The sequence below is a fragment of the Mirounga leonina genome, unplaced genomic scaffold, assembly GCF_011800145.1.
Source record: "Mirounga leonina isolate KUSES-001 unplaced genomic scaffold, KU_Mleo_1.0 Mir_488, whole genome shotgun sequence".
NCBI lineage: Eukaryota > Metazoa > Chordata > Mammalia > Carnivora > Phocidae > Mirounga > Mirounga leonina.
In genome coordinates this window covers 235,195-259,033 of record NW_023270777.1, presented here as the reverse complement: position 1 = coordinate 259,033, position 23,839 = coordinate 235,195, and the positions used below count along the sequence as shown (strand labels likewise).

At 43.1% G+C, this 23,839-nt stretch overlaps 1 protein-coding gene across 2 annotated transcripts in view; it reads left to right on the top strand.

The window, feature by feature from the left end:
• UBE2G1 (ubiquitin conjugating enzyme E2 G1) overlaps window positions 1–23,839 on the top strand; it is a 105,780-nt gene that overhangs the window by 60,222 nt on the left and 21,719 nt on the right. For both annotated transcript variants that reach the window (XR_004676345.1, XM_034989324.1), the window contains exons 2-3: window positions 12,827–12,929; window positions 22,274–22,371. Coding sequence is in view for 1 of the 2 variants with exons in the window: in XM_034989324.1 (XP_034845215.1) it covers window positions 12,827–12,929; window positions 22,274–22,371 (201 nt within the window). In the remaining variant the exon portion in view is untranslated. The remainder of the gene's footprint in view (window positions 1–12,826; window positions 12,930–22,273; window positions 22,372–23,839) is intronic.

The window sequence follows — 23,839 nt, the reverse complement described above, 5'->3', positions numbered from 1 at the left end:
GGAAACTGACTAGTCCTGTTTGGGATAGGTAGGCGGGAGCTCCATTCATATCGTGGGGTCCAAGGAAACTGACTAGTCCTTTTTGGGCTAGATAGACGGGAGCTGGATTTGTATTGTTGTGTCTACAGGAATTATAAAGGGGTCATGATGGTTACTGAGTGTTTACAAGGTGCCCGGTATTAGGTTAGACATTGTACGTGTGTGGGTTTATTCCTTAAACGCAAAGTAGACACTGTTATCCTCGTTTTACAGATCTGGAACCTGACTGTGCCCAGACCATTAGCCAATAGTTGAAATAAAACAAAAGATAAGACCATTAGAAGAAAGCAATCAAGAATATTTTAGTCTGGGCTGGACAAAGGGGGTTTTTCTAATAAGCATGACAAACTAAGGAATCATGAAGATTGACTTTATTTTTAAATGTACATTGCTTGAACTTCTGCTTAGCAAAAAAAGAAAATTTACAAAGCTAGAACAAATCAAGAATATTTTTGAATAAAATGGCAGTTATCCAGAGCCATAATGTTTAAAAGACACCCAAATCAGTAAGAAGCTGAATCACTTAATATTTTAAAAAAGAGCGAAAAATATAAATAGGTAATACATGTAAGAAATATAAATTGTCAGTGGTCAGTGTTTGCAGTGCTGCAGGGAAATAGGTACCCACAGGGTTTCTACAGATATAAATTAAAATAAACTTTTCACGGATGATGTGCATGTTCCTTTGACCCACAATTCAACTAACAGGAGTTTGGATTCTGGGTTTACTCCCTCAGATGTACAAGGACAGTACAAAGATGTTCTATGGCAGTATTATTTATTCTTGAAAAAAATGGGAGGAACCAAGTACCTAACGTTTATGCTATACCTATGTGACCCACAAGGTATAAAATGGTTCTGTTTTCTGTGCATATGGGTATATTTCCAAAACTGGAAAGAATGTGTATAGCAAATTGTTAACAGTATTCATTTTGAAGGATGAGAAGGTAGAGTGACGAACTGCTTACATTTTATTTTCCTGTGTTATTTTAGAATGAATGGCTTTTTTTTTTATAATCAAGAAAATCGAAGTAAAAAAGTTGAAAGAACCCTACCACTTAATAATAACCATCATCTACATTTGACGAACACCATTCCAGACACTTTTAATGCATATATGCAGGTGGAAATACGGAGTTACAATATGTATGCCAGTTAAAAATCTTCAGTTGGTTGCATTGGACTGAAACAAAACACAACAAGCTATAAGGTGTTATTGGAAACATGATTGAACCACAGAGAGACGTTTGTTACGGCAGAGGAGATGGATTCCTGAAAGAGCCCCGAAGTGCGGAGAAGATTATAAAAAACTTCGTGGTAGTTGTGAGAGAACCCCTTGATTTCCTGGTAACCTGTGCGCGGGAATAAACACGTACGTGTGTTCCTCCTTCCTTCTCTTCCCGTCTCTTGACTTTTTCAGGAATAAACACGTACGCCACCCAGGCACCCCTGGTCTCCTATATTTCGTGGCCTGCTTTCGCTCAGACTTGTGTGGTCACTCACTGCCGTGTTGAGCCTGACCTGCTGTCTTCCCCCCACCCGGTGGCATGCGTTCCATACCAGTGTCTTCCTGGCCTGTGCAGTGTGTTGTCAGTCTGTGCATTTTGTTACTTACTACAGGAGAGTTTTATGTATTCATTTGTGACATTTTTGGATTCTCATCCCTTCAGGAATACCAAATCTCCCTTTATTGTCTTCACTCCGTTCAAGTGTATAATCGTTTACCTTCTTAAAGTTAGGACTATGACTTGTTTTATTGTAGTTTCTAAGAAATTTTTGTCCTTTCTAATATGACAGTAATCCATGTCTTTTGTTTTTTTCTCCTTTTATTTCTTTTCTAAGTTGTTCTTGCTTGCCTTGGAGGTCTCTGTTGCTTTATAATTAATGCCTTCTTTCAGGTCTTTTTTTATTTTAATTTTTTTTATTTAAAAATGTTTTATTTATTTATTTGACAGAGAGAGACACAGCAAGAGAGGGAACACAAGCAGGGGGAGCGGGAGAGGGAGAAGCAGGCTTCCCGCGGAGCAGGGAGCCCGATGCGGGGCTCGATCCCAGGACCCTGGGATCATGACCTGAGCTCAAGGCAGACCCTTAACGACTGAGCCACCCAGGCGCCCCTTTCAGGTCTTTTTTTAAAAAGAGATCATATTGTAGTAATTTCTTGGAGATGCTTTTTCTGAAGTTACTAGGTGGTTGAAGTGACCTTGAAGTGAATTGGAATAGAGATTCAAACACCTCATTGTGCTGGGAGATTTTTTTTTTTATTGTGAGCCTCTTCATGCAGTTGATGGTAACAAGGAGTGGCGAGCAGAGGTAACCCTCACTCTGAGGTTGCTGAGACCACGGGGCGGGGCGGGGGGGGGCGAATACAAAAGAAAGCAAATGTATCAATATATAAAATAGAGTAACTTAACCTAGTTTCATTGTGCTAAAACAAGTAGATAAGGAGATAAGACCTATTAGATATTAAGTAAAACAGAACCTGGTTTTGAAAATTTTATACCCAGAAGCGTTAATTTAATTTGAGCAATACTTAAGAAAATCAGGGTGTAGTAAAGTGATTGACTCTCACCTTGTGAGAGTGTGTTGGTGGCGGTAGGAACAGACTTTACCTGTTCAGCTGCCCTGGCGGTGGGGTATCATGCGCTGCCCTACTCTGCCGAGAACAACCCGTATCGCCCCCGCATCCCCGAGTGATGTGGTTGAGGGTGGAAGAAAGTAGAGACCATTGCTGTGCCGTATTCGGGGAGGGGAGCGGAAACGGACAGAGTCCACCCGGGATGTAAGCTCAAAAAATACCACTCTTTCAAAGGAGAAACAGGTACCCTTAGTTGGAAGGGACAGGAGTTGAACTAGAATAAAGTATAGATAAAAAAGGAAATTTGGTCCATCCAAATTTATGGAAGGGCAGGAGTGATACCAGGTGTCAGGAACTGGAATTCTGTTAGGACCTCTCTTCCTGTTGCTTACTTTTGCTTATCTCCATTTTGGCTTCATTTTCTCAAACCACCTTTCTCCTTGAGACTTGAACTGTGGGTTTTGACAGCTGTCTGGATTGGGACTCCCTTTCTTTAATTCCAATTCGAAAAATCATCCAGAAGATTCATTATCCTGGCTTGAGTCTGTGTTCACTCACTGTTAGGGCCCTCGGTATGGGGGCCTTGTTTGACAGCTCCTACTAGAAATAAACAGTGGGGTGTGGTGTTAGATGTGGGGTCTGTAGTATTTCCCCAGGCCTCCCAGTTCTAAAGAACATTGATAGCCTGTAGCCTAGTGAGCAGTTTTAAAGGAAGAAAGCAGGGAACTAACACTGTGCTCAAAGGTGGGCGGCCTGTTGCATACACAGGGTCTCCTCTGACTTGCAGGGCTGTCTGGGTCTTAACCATGCTTTACTGATGAGGAGGATGAGACTCCGAAGGAGTGAATGAATGAGAGAGAGAGAAAGAGAGAAGCGAGCAAGAAACTACTTTTTCATGATGACAGGGCTAGTGAGAGAGTTGACATTCACACGCAGGTCTGACTGACATAATACCGCATAATATTGATGAGCTAATGGCAGCTTGGGGAAAACAAATGTTTTCTCTGTTAATTTTGGTGAGTTGGTTTGTGGTGATTTAAATGTTTTAAATGAATGTGGTACTTTATTCTTACAGTGTCAAAATTATTTTAATAAACCATCTTGATACTTGGGAGGAATAATTAGATAGTGTCTGGATAAAAGGTTCTTTTTGTAATTTCAAAAGTTCAAAAAGAAGCCAGTGTAAAAATAGCCCCTTTACAGAAATGCACCTTACAGCCAGTTATGTGTTACATAAATAAACTTGACAGGAATGCACATTCCTTGGAACAGGAGACCACAACCACCCAGACACAAAGGGAAATCAGTGCTAGGCTATAAATATCAGTTTGTATTTGGCTTTAGGGCAGTTAGACTTCCTCAGCCATTGGTCTTGGCAAGGTATATTCATAGTTAAAGTAGCTTATTAAGAGTCAGGTATAAAATGATACATAGGTGGGTCTTTGAATGTTGTTCTTCTGAGACCTCTCATATTTGCTGAGGCTCAGTGGTGGTTTGTTTTCATGTGATTGATAAAGAACATTAGAGTCCATTAATGAGACTGCCTTTTTAGCTTTTTTCTAACTTACTGAGACAAATGTTAAACATACAATAACAGAGTGGATTGACTGGTGTAATGAATCTCCGTGTACTCACCTAGCCTCAGCAGTTCAGAGTCGTGAGCAGTCCTGTTTTATCCAGCCCGTAGGATTTTGAAGCGCATCACAAACATCATATATCACTGATCATTTGTCTGCGAACATTTCATTATATATCTCTAAAAACTGGGTTAAAAGACCAGCAAATTGCTTTACCACATTTTAAAAAGTCAACAGTTGTTTAATATTACTAATGTTATATTAACATCTTTTTTTTTTTTAAAGATTTTATTTATTTATTTGAGAGAGAGAATGAGAGAGAGAGAGCATGAGAGGGAGGAGGGTCAGAGGGAGAAGCAGACTCCCCGCCGAGCAGGGAGCCCAACGCGGGACTCGATCCCGGGACTCCAGGATCATGACCTGAGCCGAAGGCAGTCGCTTAACCGACTGAGCCACCCAGGCGCCCAACATCTTAATATTAACTAATACCTAGTTAGCCTTCACATTTTTACTTGTGTCATACATTTTTTTTAAAAGTCTGAGCTCGTCCTCTCTTGTTCCCCACGTGGTGTATTTATTGAGGGTTGCAGGCCCTGCCCTTTAGAATTTCCCTGCAGTGTGGTCTTTGCTGATTGTGTGTGTCCCGGGGTGTCCGTAAACACATTTCTCTGTGTGTTCCTGAAATTGGTAATTGTGTCTGGGGGCGTGGACAGGCTCAGGTTTGTGAGGAGGCAAGATCACTTCCTGAATGGTGGTTTGTTTATCAGAAGATACATAATGGCTGGTTGTCTTCCTTTTTAAAATGCCTGGACTAAAATGACAGTATGACAATGTGTCCATTTTTCCTTTTTTGACTGGGCTATTTCTATAGAGAGATACCTTATTAGATCAAATTGTAATTACTATTTGATTACTTGGTAGTACAATTTTGTATAGAAAAGGAAGAATAAATCTTGAATCTTTTAATGTTTTAAATCAGTTTTACAGGGGTGCCTGGGTGGCTCAGTCAGTTAAGCATCTGCCTTCGGTTCAGGTCATGATCCCGGGGTCCTGGGATCGAGCCCCACATCGGGCTCCCTGCTCGGCGGGGAGTCTGCTTCTCCCTCTCCCTCTGCTGCTCCCCTGCTTGTGTTCTCTCTCTGTCACATAAATAAAATCTTAAAAAAAAAAAAATTGGTTTTACAACAAACAACAAAAACAGTTTATTAGCATCCCGAAACGGTGGGACTAATAGGTTGGTTGTTTCTGATACCACTGTTTATAGACTGTTAGTCATTAATAGCTTCATTGATACTCAGACCTTTTGTCCCATATGTGGCCAGTGGGAACCTAAGTTGGACGAGTCTTTTTAAGAAGACCATAGTATTATTTGACAGCTTCCATTTTATTTGGTATATATGAGATGAGCCTAGAACATGTCCTACCCCAGACCTGCACTCAGCCATTTCTCCGAAGATCCCTGGTCCCTGTAAGTAGTAAATGCTGTCTGGAGTCCTATTCTGGGCACTAGGGATGCTCATTTCTACAGGGTTGGTCACTTTTCCTAGACCTTTTCAGTGGACAGAGCTCAGAATTTTTAAAGCTATATCATGAATTCATATTGAAACTTGTGATTCAAATTCAGAACTACAGAGTTCTTATTTTTCATATGCTCTCCTCATTCCCATTCTCTTTTAGTCTTATCCTTGAGTTAAGGACTCTGTCGTAGAAGTCTGCTCATGCATTATTGCCCATTACTTACACCTATCCAAACTGTTACTCCCAAGGACATTTACTTATCCTTGGTTTGCTTTTCTTCATTTTTTATAGACCACTTCGGCCCACAGCGATTTCCAGATTCACTGTGGGCATACATAATGCTCATTTAACAGTGATGTGACACTGCAAGATTTATTGAGTTTTAAAAATTGAAGGATAACATGGACAAAAGTGCATAAATATATTGTGCAGCAAGCCATTACCAGCACCCCTGAAATCCCTTTTATGCCTCCTTCCAGATCCTACTCTCCTTCCCTTTCCAAAAGAAAAAGAAGAAAAAGACAACTCTTGTCCTGATTTCAAATACTAATCATTAGTTTTGCCTGTTTTAGAACTTTAGAATTTTGCTTGAACAGTCATGATTTGTGGGAAAGAGAGTTCTTTCCAACTGAAGTTGTGTCCAGAAAGCTCCATCTCCGTGTTTGTCCCATCGAAAGCCCCTCTGTAATACCTTTGGAATATAGGCAGAAACCCAGCATGACTGTGCACATTTGTCTTCAGCAGGCCAGAATTTTGTGTGTGTTGGCGGTTTCTACTCCCCCTTGTACTTGGACCCCCGAATGTTTCCCCTTTCTTTTGTATTTGGGACATTAGACTTTTACCTGTTGTGTTGCAAATGGTCTCTCCTGGTCTCTCCTTTTTTTTGAAGCTTTATTGTTGTGCTGGATTTAAAATATTTTGTGCAGTATAATCTGACTGTTGAGTTTTGACTGTTGGAGGGGGCTTAGGAAGGCCACCTCCAACCCAACATTATGAAAAAAAATTCTATATTTTCTTTTCATTAAGTTTTATTGGTTAATTATGTCTTATAGTCCATCCAGGTTTGAATGTAGTGTGAAGTACCCTTGTCAACATTTAAGTGTTGGTAGCATGTTTAAACATTTTTCTTTGGCCTTTTCCATTAAAAAACCTGCTGGAATTTTATCTTCATATGGCTACTACACTTCTCAGTTCACAGACTTCTAGAAAAGGTTTCCACTTGTGTTTTTTTCCTTCACCTTTTTGTCAACTCAGTGTTGCCTGCATGGCCCCTGACTTGCCATTACACTGAAACTAGATGCCTGGGGCATCCTTGGCCTTCTTTCTGCTGAACCTGGTGGATTGATTTTAGACTTCCTTTTTCCTGAGTAGTGTCTATTTATTATTGTTGGCAACTTTCTCCGTTGGCTTCTTTGATACAATTTTTTCCTGGGTTACTTCCTCCTTCTCTGTCTTCCCGTTCTTAGTCACTTTTGTGACCCCCCCTTTTTTTTAAGTCCTCAAAATACTGGTATTCTCTAGAATACATTCAGTTAGATCTTCTGTATAGGCTTCACACTTCATGCTCATCCTTGGGTGACGCCATCAGTCTTATGACTGCAGTTATCAATAGTATTCTGATAACCCTCCAAGCCTCTCTAGCTAAGAATTAAAAACAAAAAACAGTGTATTTATGCCCATAGGTTTTTTAAAACTAAACCTGTATCATCAGGGGCACGTGGGTGGCTTCGTTGGTTAAACGTCCGACTCTTGATTTCAGCTCAGGTCATGATCTCAGGGTTGTGAGATCGAGCCCCGCGTCGGGCTCCGTGCTGAGCATGGAGCCTACTTCAGATTCTCTCTCCCTCTGTCGTCCTGTCCCCCCTCCCACCCCGCTCTCAGCTCATGGTCTTTCTCTCTTACACATTAAACCTATCATCGTTCTTTCCCTCATCCCTCGAATCACATCTTCCTGATGCTGGCAGGCTGTGGTATCAGAAATCCAGTGTGAGCCAGCAGGAGGGGGAAGCGGAGTTTATTGAAGGGATAGAGGTGTGGAGGTGCAGACAGGCGAGGGTCTGGGAGACTTAGAAAGGAGAGTCCCCTCTTTGGGGCTGGAGGTTTTTATTGATTGTGCATCCAGGAACAGGAGGGTCGTTATTCCTGAGAGCCAGTAGGCCCTGGCATCCAGTTGTCTAGTGCCAGTGGTCTGAAATATGCATATGATGGCTTCGTCCAGTCATTTTCACCTGGTTGTTCCTTAGGTGTTATCTGTCCTAGAGAAATCACTAACTACTTATCCCTTACAAGGAGGACACACACTGCACTCTGAGGACTGTGTGAAGTGGGAGTGCAGGTCTATTCTTGCTAGAATAGAAGTGGGGAAAAAGCAAAAAGCAGGGTTTTATGGAGTCCTTCAGTTTCCCTGTCTCATTCCTATATGTCCCATTTCTGAGAACGAACAGACTTCTACCCAGTTGCTCTGCAGAGAAACCTGTGTGTTATTTTTAAAATTTGATATGAAATTAAAATGACACAGAAGTAGCTTTTTAAAAGTGTACAGTTCAGTGTGTGGAGTGTATTCACAGTGTTGGGCAAACCACTGTCTCCTTAGTTTCTAAACTTTTTTCATCACCCCACAGACACCCACCATGGCCAAATCCCGTTTCCCCATCTGTTGGCAACTCTGTTCTGCTTTTTGTCTCTGTGGATTTGCCTTTTCTGGATGTGTCCTATAAATGGAGTCCTACAATATGTGACCTTAGGTGTCTGGTTTCTTTCACTGAGCCTAGTGATTTTGAGGTTCATCTAGGTTGTTCCTTATACCAGTACTTCGTTCCTTTCTGTGGTTGAGTCATACTCAATTATGCACATACTCCATAATTTACCCACGGACGTTCGAGTTGTTTCCACCTTTGGACCATTACAAGTAATGCTGATATATAAACATTTTTGTAGAGCTTTTATGTGGACAAGTGGATGCCTTCCTTTCTCTTGGGGGTATATACCGAAGAGTGAATTACTGGGTTATATGGTAACTTTGTGTTTAACTTTTTGAGGAAATCTGCGTCATTTTAACCCTCACATCACCAAGTTTGATTGGTTGATTCTTTCCCCAAATGTCCTTGTTTCCCGTCATTATTCCCAGTGGCATCCTACTAAAGGTACACTTTCCAGGATTACCTTTATGGCTTCCTTTTTGGTTTCTTTGTTGTCACTGTGGCCTTATTCTGTGTCATCTTTCACACTCTGCAAGATTTGTTTTTTAAAATGTGACTCCCATGGCCACCTCATTGTTTTAAAAACAAAACAAAACACAAACCCTCCAAAGGCTTGTCATTGCCCTCTGGATACAGGGCTTACAAAGGCCCTTTGCTGCCCAGCTTCTGACCTTCTGTCTGCTCTCGGCTGCATGCCCTGCTTTGTTCTAGCCAGCTCCTGATCTCCATGTTTCAAGTTCTTGTATAGGCTCCTCTGTCTGAACCTCGCAGCAGCCATCCAAATACTTTGTCTTTTTTCCGATGTCTCCTCTCTTTTTAGAAGCTCTTTTCTGTCTCTTCATGATTATAAGATGCCCTTCTTTGGGCCCTCCAAATTACTGTACTGCTGTTGGAGCATTTATCACAGATGGTACTTGCCTGTTTACTTCCATGGGAATCAGGGGCTGAGATTCCACAGGAATCGAGTGTCAGGGATAGAGTACACACTAGAAGTATAATTACTGGGAACTTAGCAGAAGTCAAAAGACGATTATTTGGTAAATTATTTAGGGAAGACCTCATGGGAAAGGGAAACATTCGTGAAGGTGTGGTATCACGCACCTTATACCTATGGGTCCAGGCCCTGGGGGACCCCTGCTAGGGGCAGAAGCCACGACAAAAGTGAGATATCGGATATCTTCAGTGTTGCTTTTGTGTTACTTACAAGCAGTAGACATAATCACTCCTGTAGAAGAAAAGCATGGAGAATGTGCAAAGTGTTTTAGAAATTATGGTGTATTGACAAAAGTGAGAAGCAGTGATGTACCTTCTGGGACATGTAAGGGAATTCTCAAGGATAATTTTGACCGTATATGCTAATTGCAGAACTTAACCCACCTCCATTTATAAAACTCCACTGGACTTCTGATGGAAAATGCAGCAAGAGGGTGATTTTCTGGATAAATTATAGAATCCTCCCAAGAGGGGCACCTGGGTGGCTCAGTCATTGAGCGTCTGCCTTCGGCTCAGGTCATGGTCCCAGGGTCCTGGGATCAAGCCCCAGTCAGGCTCCCTGCTCGGCAGGAAGCCTGCTTCTCCCTCTCCCACTCCCCCTGCTTGTGTTCCCTCTCTTGCTGTGCCTCTCTCTGTCAAATAAATAAATAAAATCTTTAAAAAAAAAAAAAAAAAAGAATCCTCCCAAGACTTGAATACCGTGTTGAAGAAAATGGTCTGAGAAATATGATAATGTTCGTCTAGAAAAAGAACAGAACTGCCCTTAACTTCGGTGGTCTGGGCTCCGCCCCGCCCTGGTGGACTTTGGGGTAGGGCTCCGGGTGCCCTCCCTGCGCCCTGCCCTTCCTGCATGCATGCTGGCAGCTCAGGGAGTGTTTACATGCAGAAACAAAATGCAGTTCTTATCTTCATGTCTTTCCATTTTCAGTATCCTTTTAAAAATGTCTTAGACTAGCTATTTAAAAGTAAAAATACATTTCTTGCATTTTGAAATACAGTACTGATTTAAAACGTTAGATAGGTCTACGTTGCCTTTTAGGCAAACATTTAGACTTCTAAAAAATCTTTCAACTTTTGAGAAAAACCATTCATATTTAAATATAAATAAAATTTGCCTTTAGGCTCTGTGTTTCACTGGCATGTTGGGGTGTTAAATCCTAGTTGTTGAGTAGCATCTCCTCATCCCTCAAAAAATTAAGATCTTCTCCGTTACTAACACACTTTATTCAGTCCTCTGTAAAAACGCTCTGGGTCGTATTACGCTTACTTTTATCATTAGACTGAACTCTTGGAGGCTGATTGCAGGAAGCATGTGAGACTCACACACCTGTTCAGGCGCCCAGCACATCCCTCCCAGACTGCTCTCTCCAGCGCTTTTGGCCCCCACTTCTCAGTTGGAGCCAGTCGGTGCTCCCTGTTTGAACTCCCTGTTGCTGATTTCTGTATGCAGTGTGTGTGTGTATTTACTACCATGATAGTGTTGATTGCTTCACAGGCCTGTTTGTGTATTAATATGTATCAAATTTTCTTTTTTTTTTTTTTTTAAGATTTTATTTATTTATTTGACAAAGAGAGACACAGCGAGAGAGGGAACGCAAGCAGGGGCAGTGGGAGAGGGAGAAGCAGGCTTCCCATGGAGCAGGGAGCCCAATGCGGGGCTCGATCCCAGGACCCTGGGATCATGACCTGAGCCGACGGCAGCCGCTTAACCGACTGAGCCACCCAGGCGCCCCCATGCTTTTTATATTGCTGAAAAAATATGGTGTTCTGTGGATATACCATTATGTGTTTATTTGTTAATCTGCTTATGGACATTTGAGTTGTTTCCAGTTTTTGGCTATTGAAAATACTGCTACACAGATTTTTTTTCTTTTTTTAAATATTTTATTTATTTATTTGCCAGAGAGAGAGAGAGCACAAGCAGGGGAAATGGCAGAGGGAGAAGCAGGCTCCCTGCCGAGCAAGGAGCCCGATGTGGGACTCGATCCCAGGACCCTGGGATCATGACCTGAGCCGAAGGCAGACGCTTAACGACTGAGCCACCCAGGCGCCCCTTATTTATTTATTTTTAAGATTTTATTCATTTATTTGAGAGAGAGAGAGAGAAAGAGAGAGAGCACATGAGAGGGGGGAGGGTCAGAGGGAGAAGCAGGCTCCCTGCCGAGCAGGGAGCCCGATGCGGGACTCGATCCCGGGACTCCAGGATCATGACCTGAGCCGAAGGCAGTCGCTTAACCGACTGAGCCACCCAGGTGCCCTGTATCAAATTTTCTAATTTAAATATGTGCAGTTCACTGAATGTCAATTATACCTCATTAAACAGCTGTTTTAAAAAAATCTGTAGATAATACCCACCGCCAGTAGGTCATTATTAAGCCCTGTGTGTCTAGGAACCATCAGACTGCACGCCTGACCTGGTCCACTAAGCTCCCTTGTTGGCCTACGTCTCCCCCACTCCCCCCACTAGTCCTTTGCTTCCATCATTTTCCATCCATGCCAGAGCACTCTCTCTGGAAGAGAAAATTCTCATGATACCACTGCCATTCCTGTAGGCTCCAGCTGTTCTTCTTTTCCTGTTCTTCCTCCTCCTCCTCCTCCTCCTCCTCTTCCCTCTTCCCCCCTTCCTCCCTCCCTCCCATCTTCCCCCCCCTTCCTAGTCCTTCTTAAAAAAAAAAAAAATTTATTAAGTGATCTCAACACCCCATGTGTAGGGCTCGAACCCAGGACCCTGAGATCAGGAGTTGCACGCTCTTCCGGCTGAGCCAGCGGGGCGCGCCTCTCGCTATTATTGTTAAGCCACTCCTGTGTGCCGGAAACTTGGCTGGCAACGGGGTCAACACACACAGGCAAGGCACGAGGAGTTTGCTCTCTCCTTGCTGAGTCTGAGAACACCAACTGTAGACGTGTGTCCCCAAGGTGACAGAGGGCTTGTCACACAGATACACACTGGTATAAATGAAGGTTGGCTAAGCTCAGCAAATTCCCACAGAAAGGTATTTAGGCTTCGGCTGGTGCTTCTGAAAGTGTACCCTAAAGACCACAGTGTAGGAATGACTGGGAGTACTGGTTTGACTTACCTGGGGGCCACAGTCTGTGAGGGCTGGGCCTGGATATCTGCATCTTAACGAGTTCCATCTACCACCGTAAGGCTACCTAGAATGCTAAGAGCCTAGCTGGAAACCAGGGTGGAAGTGAGAGGGGTTTAGAACGTGATCTCCTGGACAGTTTGCTTCCACGTCACGTCCCTGTGGTACAGAAATGGAAGTGTTTTGGCCATCAGGTGGCATTTTGCTAGCGGACCCAGGTATATCTGCTGAATAGTTTGGAATTTATAACATGTACATTCAGGTTCTGTAATTTATCTGTTGGGTGAAAATTATATGCCTAAAAGTTTTGATCAAAAAAATTTTTTTTTTCCACAGAACTCAACAAAAATCCAGTGGAAGGCTTTTCAGCAGGTTTAATAGATGACAATGATCTTTACCGGTGGGAAGTCCTTATCATTGGTCCCCCTGACACACTTTAGTAAGTACCATGGAACGGACACTAAAGTAGCTCTCTTAATTAATTCAAATGGAAACTGCTTTGGCAAACTGAAGTGAAATTATTTTTTAAAGCAGGTGAAATGGCTGTGTTTAGGTGAAATCATTTATACTAAATTATCATGTCTAGGGTTTTTGTGTTCTGCTTGAAATTCTAGTGTCTAAAACCTGTTGCTTTTTTAAATATATGATAGTTTCAGAAATACAAGCCATTTTTAAGGTGAGCCTATATATAAATAATGTATTTTTTACGTGGTTCTGGATATTGGGTTAATTTTGGCAGGATGGGGGAAGAAGAAAATCCTTTATTGAAATGTTTCTCCCCTTCCCTTCCCTTGTGCTTACTGTGCCTTCACCCCCAAAGGGAACATTGTCATTTCAAAGAGAAGTCTTTTCCATTCTTAGCACTTTATCAGTTTAATTAAAGCGTAGTATTACACCTGGGAGATTTTCATACAGAACACAGTTTCACACACTAGTGTCTCCAGGCTTGAGAACTCTCAAGGTCATCAATTTGAGGGCTTCTTTAATCGGGTCCCCACAGAATACTGATCCGAACCATGGTGTTCTGACCCTAAAATGAACTGATGTTTACCTTTTTCCAGTTTATAAAAGTGATTGTTATAGCTAATCCCTTTTTTAAAATTTTATTATGTTATGTTAATCACCATATATTACATCATTAGTTTTTGATATAGTGTTGCATGAAACAGCTAACCTCTTTTAATTAATCCTTACTAACTGATGTAGAGTCAGACAACAGATGCAGTCGAGTCAAAGAGCAATAGAGAGAGAGAGAGCTGGGGTTTCCTCAGGTCTTGTCCTACATTTTAGATTCGAAGACCACAGTCTTATTTTCTGCTCTGAGTGTTTGCAGACAAACTTAAACTTAGGAATGATCAGTGTTCTGTAAGATGGGTTGTGACTACCTGGTGTTAGCGACTAGTGTAAGTTCCATCGTGTTTACAGAAGTGGAGGCATTGAACAGAATGCAGTGACCTTTTCAGGTCACCAGTGTGCCCCACACACCTGAGGGGCAGATCTGTATCTGAGTTTCTTGGGGACTACACTTGCTCACTCAGCTGTGGTCCTCGATGGCCCTAATAAGCAGGCAAGGATTTTGATACCGTAGTTTCATGTTAGGTGTTCAGAGATGGGGATCCTTCCCCCCCCCCCCAATAAAACACCTGATGGAAAAGAAAATTCAGGCTTCTTGGTACCAGGGCATGCTGGTACGGGACATACAGAGTGAGTTGTGGTGTGGACTTCGGGTTTTCGAGCGTCTGGAAAGGTGATTCATGTTTTGTCACGATTGTTTCCAATCAGAATTTTTGCTGATGTATTTCTCAGTGCCATGTTTGTATTGGTGATGGTTGCAAACTAAAATAACCCCATTTGGTCGTTCCATCGTGTGTGTTTGGGTAGATAATAGGAACTGTTGAAAACCATCTTTGAGGTATCCCCCCACAACCTTAATTACTTGGAAGCAAATTTCTTACTAAATTTTGCACGTAAAACCATACATATAACCTGGTTTATAAGCCTGATGAAGTTCAGGTTTTCCAAGCTAAACGCATTGCACGAAGTTTTATTTGGGAGACACGGCGACATTCCAGTGATACAATCTTGTTACTCCTACAGTTGATAGGAGGTAACAGGAGGAATTCTTCTGAACTGGTGTCTGTCTAGAGGATGAGTTGGGCTTCCAGGCCTGAGCTCTGTCTCTAAGGACCTCACAGAACTCTCACACTTTCTTGTGCGGTGGTGGCACGTATCTCTAAAGACTATTAGCTGGTACCTGTATTTAATGTGTACCTTCAGCTTCACCAAAGACAAGCACTTTTTAATACTCACCATACTGATTATTAGTCCATTCTTTCTACCAATTAAAAACTTACTTCTGGCCTTCAGTGTGTGTTTAAAAAATGCTAGCTGCTGGCGTGAGATGTGGGTAGCAGAAGCAAGCCTTTGTGGCAGCTCCTCTGGAGTGTGGACTTCCTGAGGAGACAGCTGGTGGCCACTTGCAGTCCTTCCTGATGGGACAGCTGGGCTGTAGTTAAACTCTGCCACACACGGGGCGCATCCTGTGAGTAATGAGGCCTCGTGGCAGTGACAGACATTGTAATCACCATCCAGAATAACCTGGAAATGGTTCCTTCTTGTTAAAATCTTCTCTAAAATTCACGTGTGAAAGTTATGGGATTTTTTTTTTAAGCCCTCAAAGAGGTTTAAGATTTATTCTTTAATATTTACTGAGTCTAAGCCATCCCTTGGGCAGTTTCCTGCTTAGAATGGTTGCAAAAATAAAGCATTACACTGGCATTTACATTGCTCATTCATCTAGCTCAGCTGTTTCCAAGCGGTCTTACGTTAGATGCGGGGAACAGGACCTCGGATTAGCTCAGTGTTGTCCCTGCCTACAGAGAGGTTACACTTTAGTCACCACGTGGTCGCTTGATTGGTGATGGCCATGGTGGAGAAAGGCGCTCACTGGGGGTGTGGCAGGTTTGGGACGTACCAGAACTTGTCCCAGAGGAAGACCTATCTAAAATGGGAACTTAAGAGTTAGTGTAGTAGTTAGTAGACTTCTGGCTACAAGCAACAGAAATCTGATTGTAGTTGGCTTAGAGAATAAGAAAGTATGTTGTCCTGGCACTGGTAGCAAAATGGTTACAGGAGTTTTGAGTGTTTCAGAAGATCACCCAAAGGAAGAAGAGAGGCTGGTTTCTTCTTAGTTGTGTGTGTGTTGTATGCAATGGGAGCTCTCTGGCTGACTGGCTCTTGTCTCCTGTGTCAGAATTGAGTCACTAGCTCGTTCCCACCCAGCAACTGGTAAGATGAATGAGGTGGCCACAGGTGGTTTAGATTAGTTCTTCTGGAATGGAAGAGATTTGGGGCTGTTCGCAGCTAGGGTCAGCGTTAACCGGACAGGTGTTCTGGCAGAGACCGGGGGGCGGGGTTAATGACAGAGCTTCAGCATTTCCGAGGGGAACTCTGGGTTGTGGGGCCCAGAAAATGGGACGGCTCCATGATGTGGTGGTGGAGTGAGGTGAGCACACGGGAGGTCAGAAAATGAGGCTGAACAGGGAGTGGAGGGTTACTTGAAGTTCATAAACACTGTTGAAGAGTTTGGATTTGTCTTCACAACCATTGAGGACAGGAGTCACCAGTTAGGTTTCTATTTTATAACCTGCGTATCCTAACTTTGGGATTATGGATTTCATTTTCCTTCAGCTTACTTGCGTTTTATCTCTGCAACAAAAATTTGTTCGTAACAGTGTTATTCTAAAAGTTTGTCTATAGTGAAAAAGATGGGCTGGGAGCTGGGGGCTGAGCATGGCGACCTGCAGGACGAAGTCGCACACGCAGCCTTTGCTCGGGGTAGAGGACGAGAGTGTGCCCGAGCGCGGGTCCCTGAGGAGGGAAGGGAGGAAAGTGTGATTAGAAGTAAGCTCCCTGTTTCATGGTGAATCCAGTATTTCATGGTGTGTGTTGCTTTAACAGTAAGGATATTACTGGTGTGAAGAGGGTAGAGGCCATGTTGCAGTTGTTGGGGGGGGTCTGCTGGGTGTGGGTGCGCAGACCTCAAGTGTAAATCCCTGCCCGGGGGGGGGGTTGGGGTTAGAAGTAAGTGGAAGTTAATGTGGGCTTAGATGGCACCCAATTTTTGAGGACAGGGATTCCAGTCAGCAAATACGAGGTGGATCAAATCCGTCGAGATGATGAAGGGACCCAGGGAGGCTGCTTCCAACCGAGGAGCAGCATTACCAGCAGGTGACGTGCGACGGCCTGTGGCAGCTCTTCTGATGTCCTAACTGATTAATTCACCGCTTAAGAGTTCGATCATTTATGTAGTGATAGCAAGAATTAATAATGTACAAACGTTCCCGAAAAGCTGTTGTGTTCCTTCCTGTGACATCCTTGGCGTTCCTGTAGTCACTAGAGGGCACTGTACCCTCTTCAGTTTAGGTAATCAGTAACCAGCGTATTCCAGCTTGCTCGAGGACTGAGCGGTGCCTGAGTACGAATGTAGCCATTTTATTCACCTTTACATGGCATTAAATGTGTATTACTCCTCTGCCCGTTCGTCCGTTAAGAATAGATTCTCTAGGCTGTCTTTCTGTGAGAGCTGAAACTGCTGTGTGTACCTGCTGTGTTCAGCTCGCCGATTATCAGGTAGTGTCCACAGAAGTAGACTTTTCAGGCAAGAGTGGCAGCACGTTTTTCAAGGAAGCTCAGGAGCCTCGGATATCACCATGTAATTACAAATTTTATAAATTCGTGTCAGTGAATGGTGAATGTGCACCTTCTTTTATCCCGTAAATTTTTCTTCCGTCATCAATGGCTAGTCTGCCCAGGAAGTACGGTTTATTTTATTCCTTACCACTGACAAGGGTGTGGAAAATACGGAGAATGTTAAGATTACATGCGTTTTATTGTTTTGCCTTTTTCCTTGGGTGGATGCAGAACATGTAGAGTCGGTTAACCAAACTCTGGTTAATATTACTTTACAGTAACAAAATCCTTTTACAGTTCTACGCCATATATTCTGTAACGAGAATTTGGAAGGAAGGAACCTTGTACCGCCATTGCTTGGCAAGTGATGCCTTGGCAGCCAGGCCACATCCCTTCCCGTTCAGTGCTTCAGAACATGGGCTCTGGGGCCTTTGCGCAGCTCCCCAACTCTGCCACTTGTATTAGCTGTGTGACTTCGACCAATTACTTAAACTCTGTCTTAGCAGTTTTGCCTTTAGGGTAGAAACCCTGTGCCAGGAAGTGTTTGGGATGTTCAGTGTTCTGTTGCATGTAGTAGCAAAGAAATGGGAAGCAATCAAATATCTTACGAGTGTGATAAATAAATTGTGAAATGCGTCAGATAAAATGAATGGACAAGAAACAGGTATCACCAGGAATTTTTTTTTTTTTTTATAATTTTTTTTTAAAGATTTTATTTATTTATTTGACAGAGAGAGAGGGAACACAAGCAGGGAGAGTGGAGAGGGAGAAGCAGGCTTCCCGAGGGGCAGGGAGCCCGATGCGGGGCTCGATCCCAGGATCCCAGGATCATGACCTGAGCCGAAGGCAGACGCTTAACGACTGAGCCACCCAGGCGCCCCTCACCAGGAATATTTTTAAAAGAACAATGTTGAGCACAGTTTGAGACGGCAGCATACAATGTGTCACTTAGATAAAGTAAATACGGCAGAATGGTAGGATCTGACAAAATGGAATGATAGGCTCTGGTCCTTGTAATATTTTTGCAGTTTAATACAGAAACAGTAAGTGAGGCTCATGGAAGAAAGTTGAACTAGGCTTAGGTTTCTCAACCTTTTCAAATGTGAAACTTTTGGTTTCACACCTCCTTTTAACATCATGCTGATAATTGGACTATTAGTATTGTGTGTGATGAAGAGAATAGTGGAAGTAGTGGAAGATATTTTTAATTCACAGATTTTTATTTTATTTTTATTATAAACTGTCATTTTACTCATCACAGTAACATCTTTGCATATTTGAAAAATAGTGAATATGTGACATATTAATGTTTAGTTTACAATAGTTCATATCCTGGGGGTTTTGCACTCATCTTTGCTAATTTGGCTGTTCACTGGAAGCTTGCACCCACAAGTTGGGACCACTGAGCTTGGTTTAAAAAAACAGGTAGGATTCCCCAGGTGAAAGAGATGTCAAGGAGTCCACCATAGGAGAAAAACTATACGGAATAAAGTGATTGGTTCAGAGTGGGGAGGGCGCTGTAGACAGAGTGAAAATTGTGTGCTTTAAACCCTTTGAGATAATTCTGTTAATAAAATTTGATGCTTTAAAGATTGAAAATAATTTAAGAGATGGAGGCAATTTTTGAGGACAGGGATTCCAGTCAGCTAATACGAGGTGGATCAAATCTGTCGAGATGATGAAGGGACCCAGGGAGGCTGCTTCCAACCGAGGAGCAGCATTACCAGCAGGTGAAGTGCGAGGGCCTGTGGCAGCTCTTCTGATGTCCTTTTACGTAGCTTCTTAGCTGTTTTCTGTGTTTGTGGCTTTTTTCCACCACAGCCCATCATCAGAAGTGTTCTGCATCCTAACCTGATGTAGACTATGTGCATACATTTTAGTGAGTAGAAACATGCATGCAGATTACATAAGTCAAAGAGACTACCTGTGAGAAGTGCCTTGTTTTCTACTCGATTCTTATTTGTTAAACAAGAAAACTGGTTAGTGAGTCACCCCCAGTTTGAAAAGCGAGTCCGTACAATTAACGGTCCCAGGGCCACTGTGGCATTAACCCGCCAGTTGGGGTAGCCGGGGCAAGAAGGTGCCCGCCAGTGTGGTGTGTCCTTCCCAGCGGTCTCGCTCAAGTCTCCAGGTTTTCCTCTTCAGTAAATCATTCTGTAAGTTACGAAATGGAGGCCATATGGCAGGCATGAAACTTGTCATTTTTCTTCCTTTTTACCCCTGGATATCTGTACCACATTCAGTCTGTTTTTCTTCCAGTGCAAAAGGAAAAGATGTTCTTTCTTTTTCTTGGCGAGGCCCCTCGCTCCCCTTACTTTCTTTCTTCTTCCAATGGCTCAGTTCTTTTTCTGGTGTCTCTAGTCTTTCTACCAGCACCTTCCCATCTCCTTGTAAACAAATTAGGGTATTTTTTTTTTCCCTTCCTTTTTAAAGCCTTGCATTTGTGCTGTTTCCCCATCTAATTATCCTGTTCTTTAACTGTCAGACTTTTTAAATTATTCTGCTCATCATGCTTGTCCTTGACCACTCCATTCTCTCTTTCACCCTGTGTGGCCTTCTCCTGCTGCTTTTACCACAATTGTGTTACCACAGTTACCCTGTGTGCTGGGAGCCCATTGGTCTTCCCTAGGTATTCAGAGGTATTTGGTGTTAATGATCTGCCTCTCTGTTTTTTTTTTTTAATTAAGATTTTTTATTTATTTATTCATGAGAGACAGAGAGAGAGAGAGGCAGAGGGAGAAGCAGGCTCCCAAGGAGCAGGGAGCCCGATGTGGGGCTCGATCCCAGGACCCTGAGATCATGACCTGAGCCGAAGGCAGACGCTTAACCATCTGAGCCACCCAGGCGCCCTGCCTCTCTGTTTTTAAGTCCCCGCCCTCCCCCCCCCGCCCAAATCCTTTATGATCAGAAAAAGGCAATAAAAATTAATACTTGCTTGTGGTTAAAAATTCAGTCTATATTGAAATGTACAAAGCAGAAAGGAAAAGATCCCCGTAATCCTGGCTCCAGAGTTAACCACTGCTATGTACTGGGGCTGCATTTGCAAAAGGTTTTCTGTCTGTATAGAAGCATACCCCCATTTTTCCTTCTTAAGGACAGATGGGCTTATTCTATAGATACTTGGTTTTTTAAAAATTTAATATTAGATTGCTCATATCATTTCAGTAGCTATTAGTGATATTTTGCTTGATAGTTTCTTCTGCCACCAAAATGGTAAGTACTTGTGAAACCAGTGATCTCTAATGTTTTCTGTTTGATTATTTTACGTAAAACAGTGCCTCACACAAGTAGGTAATCAATGTATATTTGTTCAGTGAATGAAAACCATTTAAGGAGCTGAGAATTACATTTCTCGCTGGCCTGACAAAAACATCAGCACGTGACCCTGCTCTGATGGAGTGTATACTGAACAGTAAAAGAATCAGATGTGCAAATAGATGTTGGAATAAAGAAATGAAAGGTCAGTGTGACAGAGGGACACAGCGGAGAGTTAAGATTGGGGAGTCAAGGGAAGTCTCAAGAGGTAACGTTGAAGCTAGGTTCTTTTTTAAAAGATTTTATTTATTTATTCATGAGAGACAGAGAGAGAGAGAGAGAGAGGCAGAGGGAGAAGCAGACTTCCTGCGGAGCAGGGAGCCCGATGCGGGACTCGATCCCAGGACTCTGGGATCATGACCTGAGCCGAAGGCAGACGCTCAACCATCTGAGCCACCCAGGCGCCCCCCCCCCCTTTTTTTTTAAGATCTTATTTATTTATACAAGTGAGCGAGTGAGCATGAGCAGGGGAGGGGCAGCGGGAGAGGGAGAAGCAGACTCCCCGCTGAGCAGGGAGCCCGATGCGGGGCTCAACCCCAGGACCCCGAGATCATGACCTGGTCCTAAGGCAGACGCTTCACCGACTGAGCCACCCAGGCGCCCCAAAGCTGAGTTCTAAAAGATGACAAGAGGAGAAGGGTATTTCAAGCACAGGAAATGACTAGTACTAACGACCTAATGCATGAACTTAGTTATATGCCCCATGAGGCTGACTTGATCTCATTGGTTTTTGTTGTTAACATAGTACAATTCATTGTACTGTTTTGACAGTTCTTCAAGAACAGTTCCTAAGTAAATGGCACTGATCTAAGACTGCACTAATAAAGCAGTTACTGGCCATATATGCTGTTAAATTAAATAAAATTAAAAATTCAGGGGCACCTGGGTGGCTCAGTCCGTTGAGTGACTGGCTCTTGGTTTAGGCTCAGGTCATGATCTCAGGGTCATGAGATCGAGACCCACGTCGGGCTCTGTGCTCAGTGGGGAGTCTGCTTGAGAATGTCTCCCTCCCTCTACCCTGCCCCTCCCCTTGCGTGCTTGCTCTCTCAAATAAATAAATAAATCTTTAAAAAAAAAATAAAAAACTCAGTTCCTCAGTTGCACCAGCCATATTTCAGGGGCCCTAGTGGCTACCATCTTGGACAGTCTGCCTGTAGAACATCTCCAGTGTGCAGAAAGCTGTATTGGACGGCACTGCTTTGGAAAGTTGCTGGAATGTAAACTCCTGGAGAGACTTTATACCTTGTTCACTGCCAGTGTCTGGCATGTAAAGGCTGAAGAAGTATTTGTTAAATGATGAGATGAATGGACAATTGGAAGGTCAGCACATCTTTCCACACAGGGAGCAAACAAATTATGTGTAAGTTCTGAGTGAGAAAGAGCTTACTGTGCTTGCAGAACAGAAAGAAGACGGGCTGGAATGGAGGGAAGGGTGATAGTCGGAGAGCCACATGGAGAGCTGACGGGCAGTTAGCCTCTGGACTTGGATTAGTGCCATGGGAAGGGATACAGGTTGTTAGCACAACAGTCACGTGGCCTGATACGGATGCCGGTTTAAGGCTGGCCGTTTCTTTCATTTCCTACTTCGCGGGAGTTCGGTAAGGTCGTAGGTGTTGCCAGTCTATTAAAGTGAGTATGTCAATGATCTGCTTGAGACCCAGGCTGTTAATTCACTTCATTTATGGTGTGAGCGCTAGCACCCTTGCTTTGTTTGTTTTAATAATTGTCAATATGCAGGAATTTACAGGCAAGAACATGTTTTTGTTTTTCTTCCAGTGAAGGTGGTGTTTTTAAGGCTCATCTCACTTTCCCAAAAGATTATCCCCTCCGGCCTCCTAAAATGAAATTCATTACAGAAATCTGGCACCCAAATGGTAAGTTTATCTAGTTTTACTTTTACATTTGCTAATATGATGCCTGTCACTGAGGTTTTCAGGGCCCATAAGAAAGATGTAGTTCTCAGTGAAGTTACTTTGGGATTTTTGTACTAAGTTCACTGTGTTCATTATGCACTTGGCCTTGTATTAGCTTGTTTAGAACAGCAGGAATAGACATCATATAAAAAATATTTATTTACTTAGATTTCATCTCTTTTGAGACTCCTGATGTTCCAAACTAGAGGTAAGGCTATTGGGTGATACTTGCCATGAATGCAGCTCTTACAGTTGAGATAATTTCCAAGGTATTAGGTGACTCATTGTCTACTACAGAGAGTATAGGAGTAATTAAACCTGGTTTTAAAAATAGGTATTTCTCATCTTCACTCTTAGACCGTGGGCAGCTCTTAACTTTTTACCTATATTAGCTGTTAAAAGGGAGTGTCCTGCCTGCCTCATAAGGTGACTGACAGGGACACATTAGATGCTGGACTTTGTGTTTGAAGCTTTGGAAAGCATCCAGTCCTGCTGTGCCTGAAATGTGGCGACGCTGAATTTTTTTTTACCCAAAGATGTGCTACCATTTAAAATCCACTTTGAGTCAAAGGTTAGGCCAGATAAACTGTGTTTATACACAGTCTCCCTGAACTTTTGGCCTTGTTCTTTGTGATAGAGCTTGCAGGCATTTCTTTCCGAAGTATTTTGACTGTCAGTATTTTGTAATCAGAGTTGTCGTTTTTTGACTCCTGCGCTGTTCTGCATCCTGCTTCTCATAGTCAACTTTGCATTGCCAGGGAGAGAGGCTCTTGTATCAGTCTGAGCAAAAGTCTGTGAGAGAGGAGTGGGTGAGTGAGTGAGTGAATGAATGAATGAAGGCTTTATTACAAGGGTGTGGAGAATATATTAGAGCCCAGTGGCTTGAGAAATGGACAGGTCTCGAGAGACTGAAACTGGCCCCATACTTGTACTTGTGCTCCCTTGTATCAGTGCCGAGGGAGAGAAATACCTCTTTTTTAATTTTTTTAAAAAGACTTTTATTTATTTATTTATTTGAGAGAGAGAATGAGATAGAGCATGAGAGGGGGGAGGGTCAGAGGGAGAAGCAGACTCCCCGCCGAGCAGGGAGTCCGATGCGGGACTCGATCCCGGGACTCCAGGATCATGACCTGAGCCGAAGGCAGTCGCTTAACCAACTGAGCCACCCAGGCGCCCCATGATTTTATTTATTTGAGAGAGAGAGAATGAGAGAGAGCACATGAGGGGGGGGGGTCAGAGGGAGAAGCAGGCTCCCCGCTGAGCAGGGAGCCAGATGCGGGACTCGATCCCCGGACTCCAGGATCATGACCCGAGCCGAAGGCAGTCGCTCAACCGACTGAGCCACCCAGGCACCCGGAGAGAAATATCTCTTAACAGTCTGTCTGTGGTAGAATGTATGAACGATAGTCCTCCATGGAGCACGGATGCC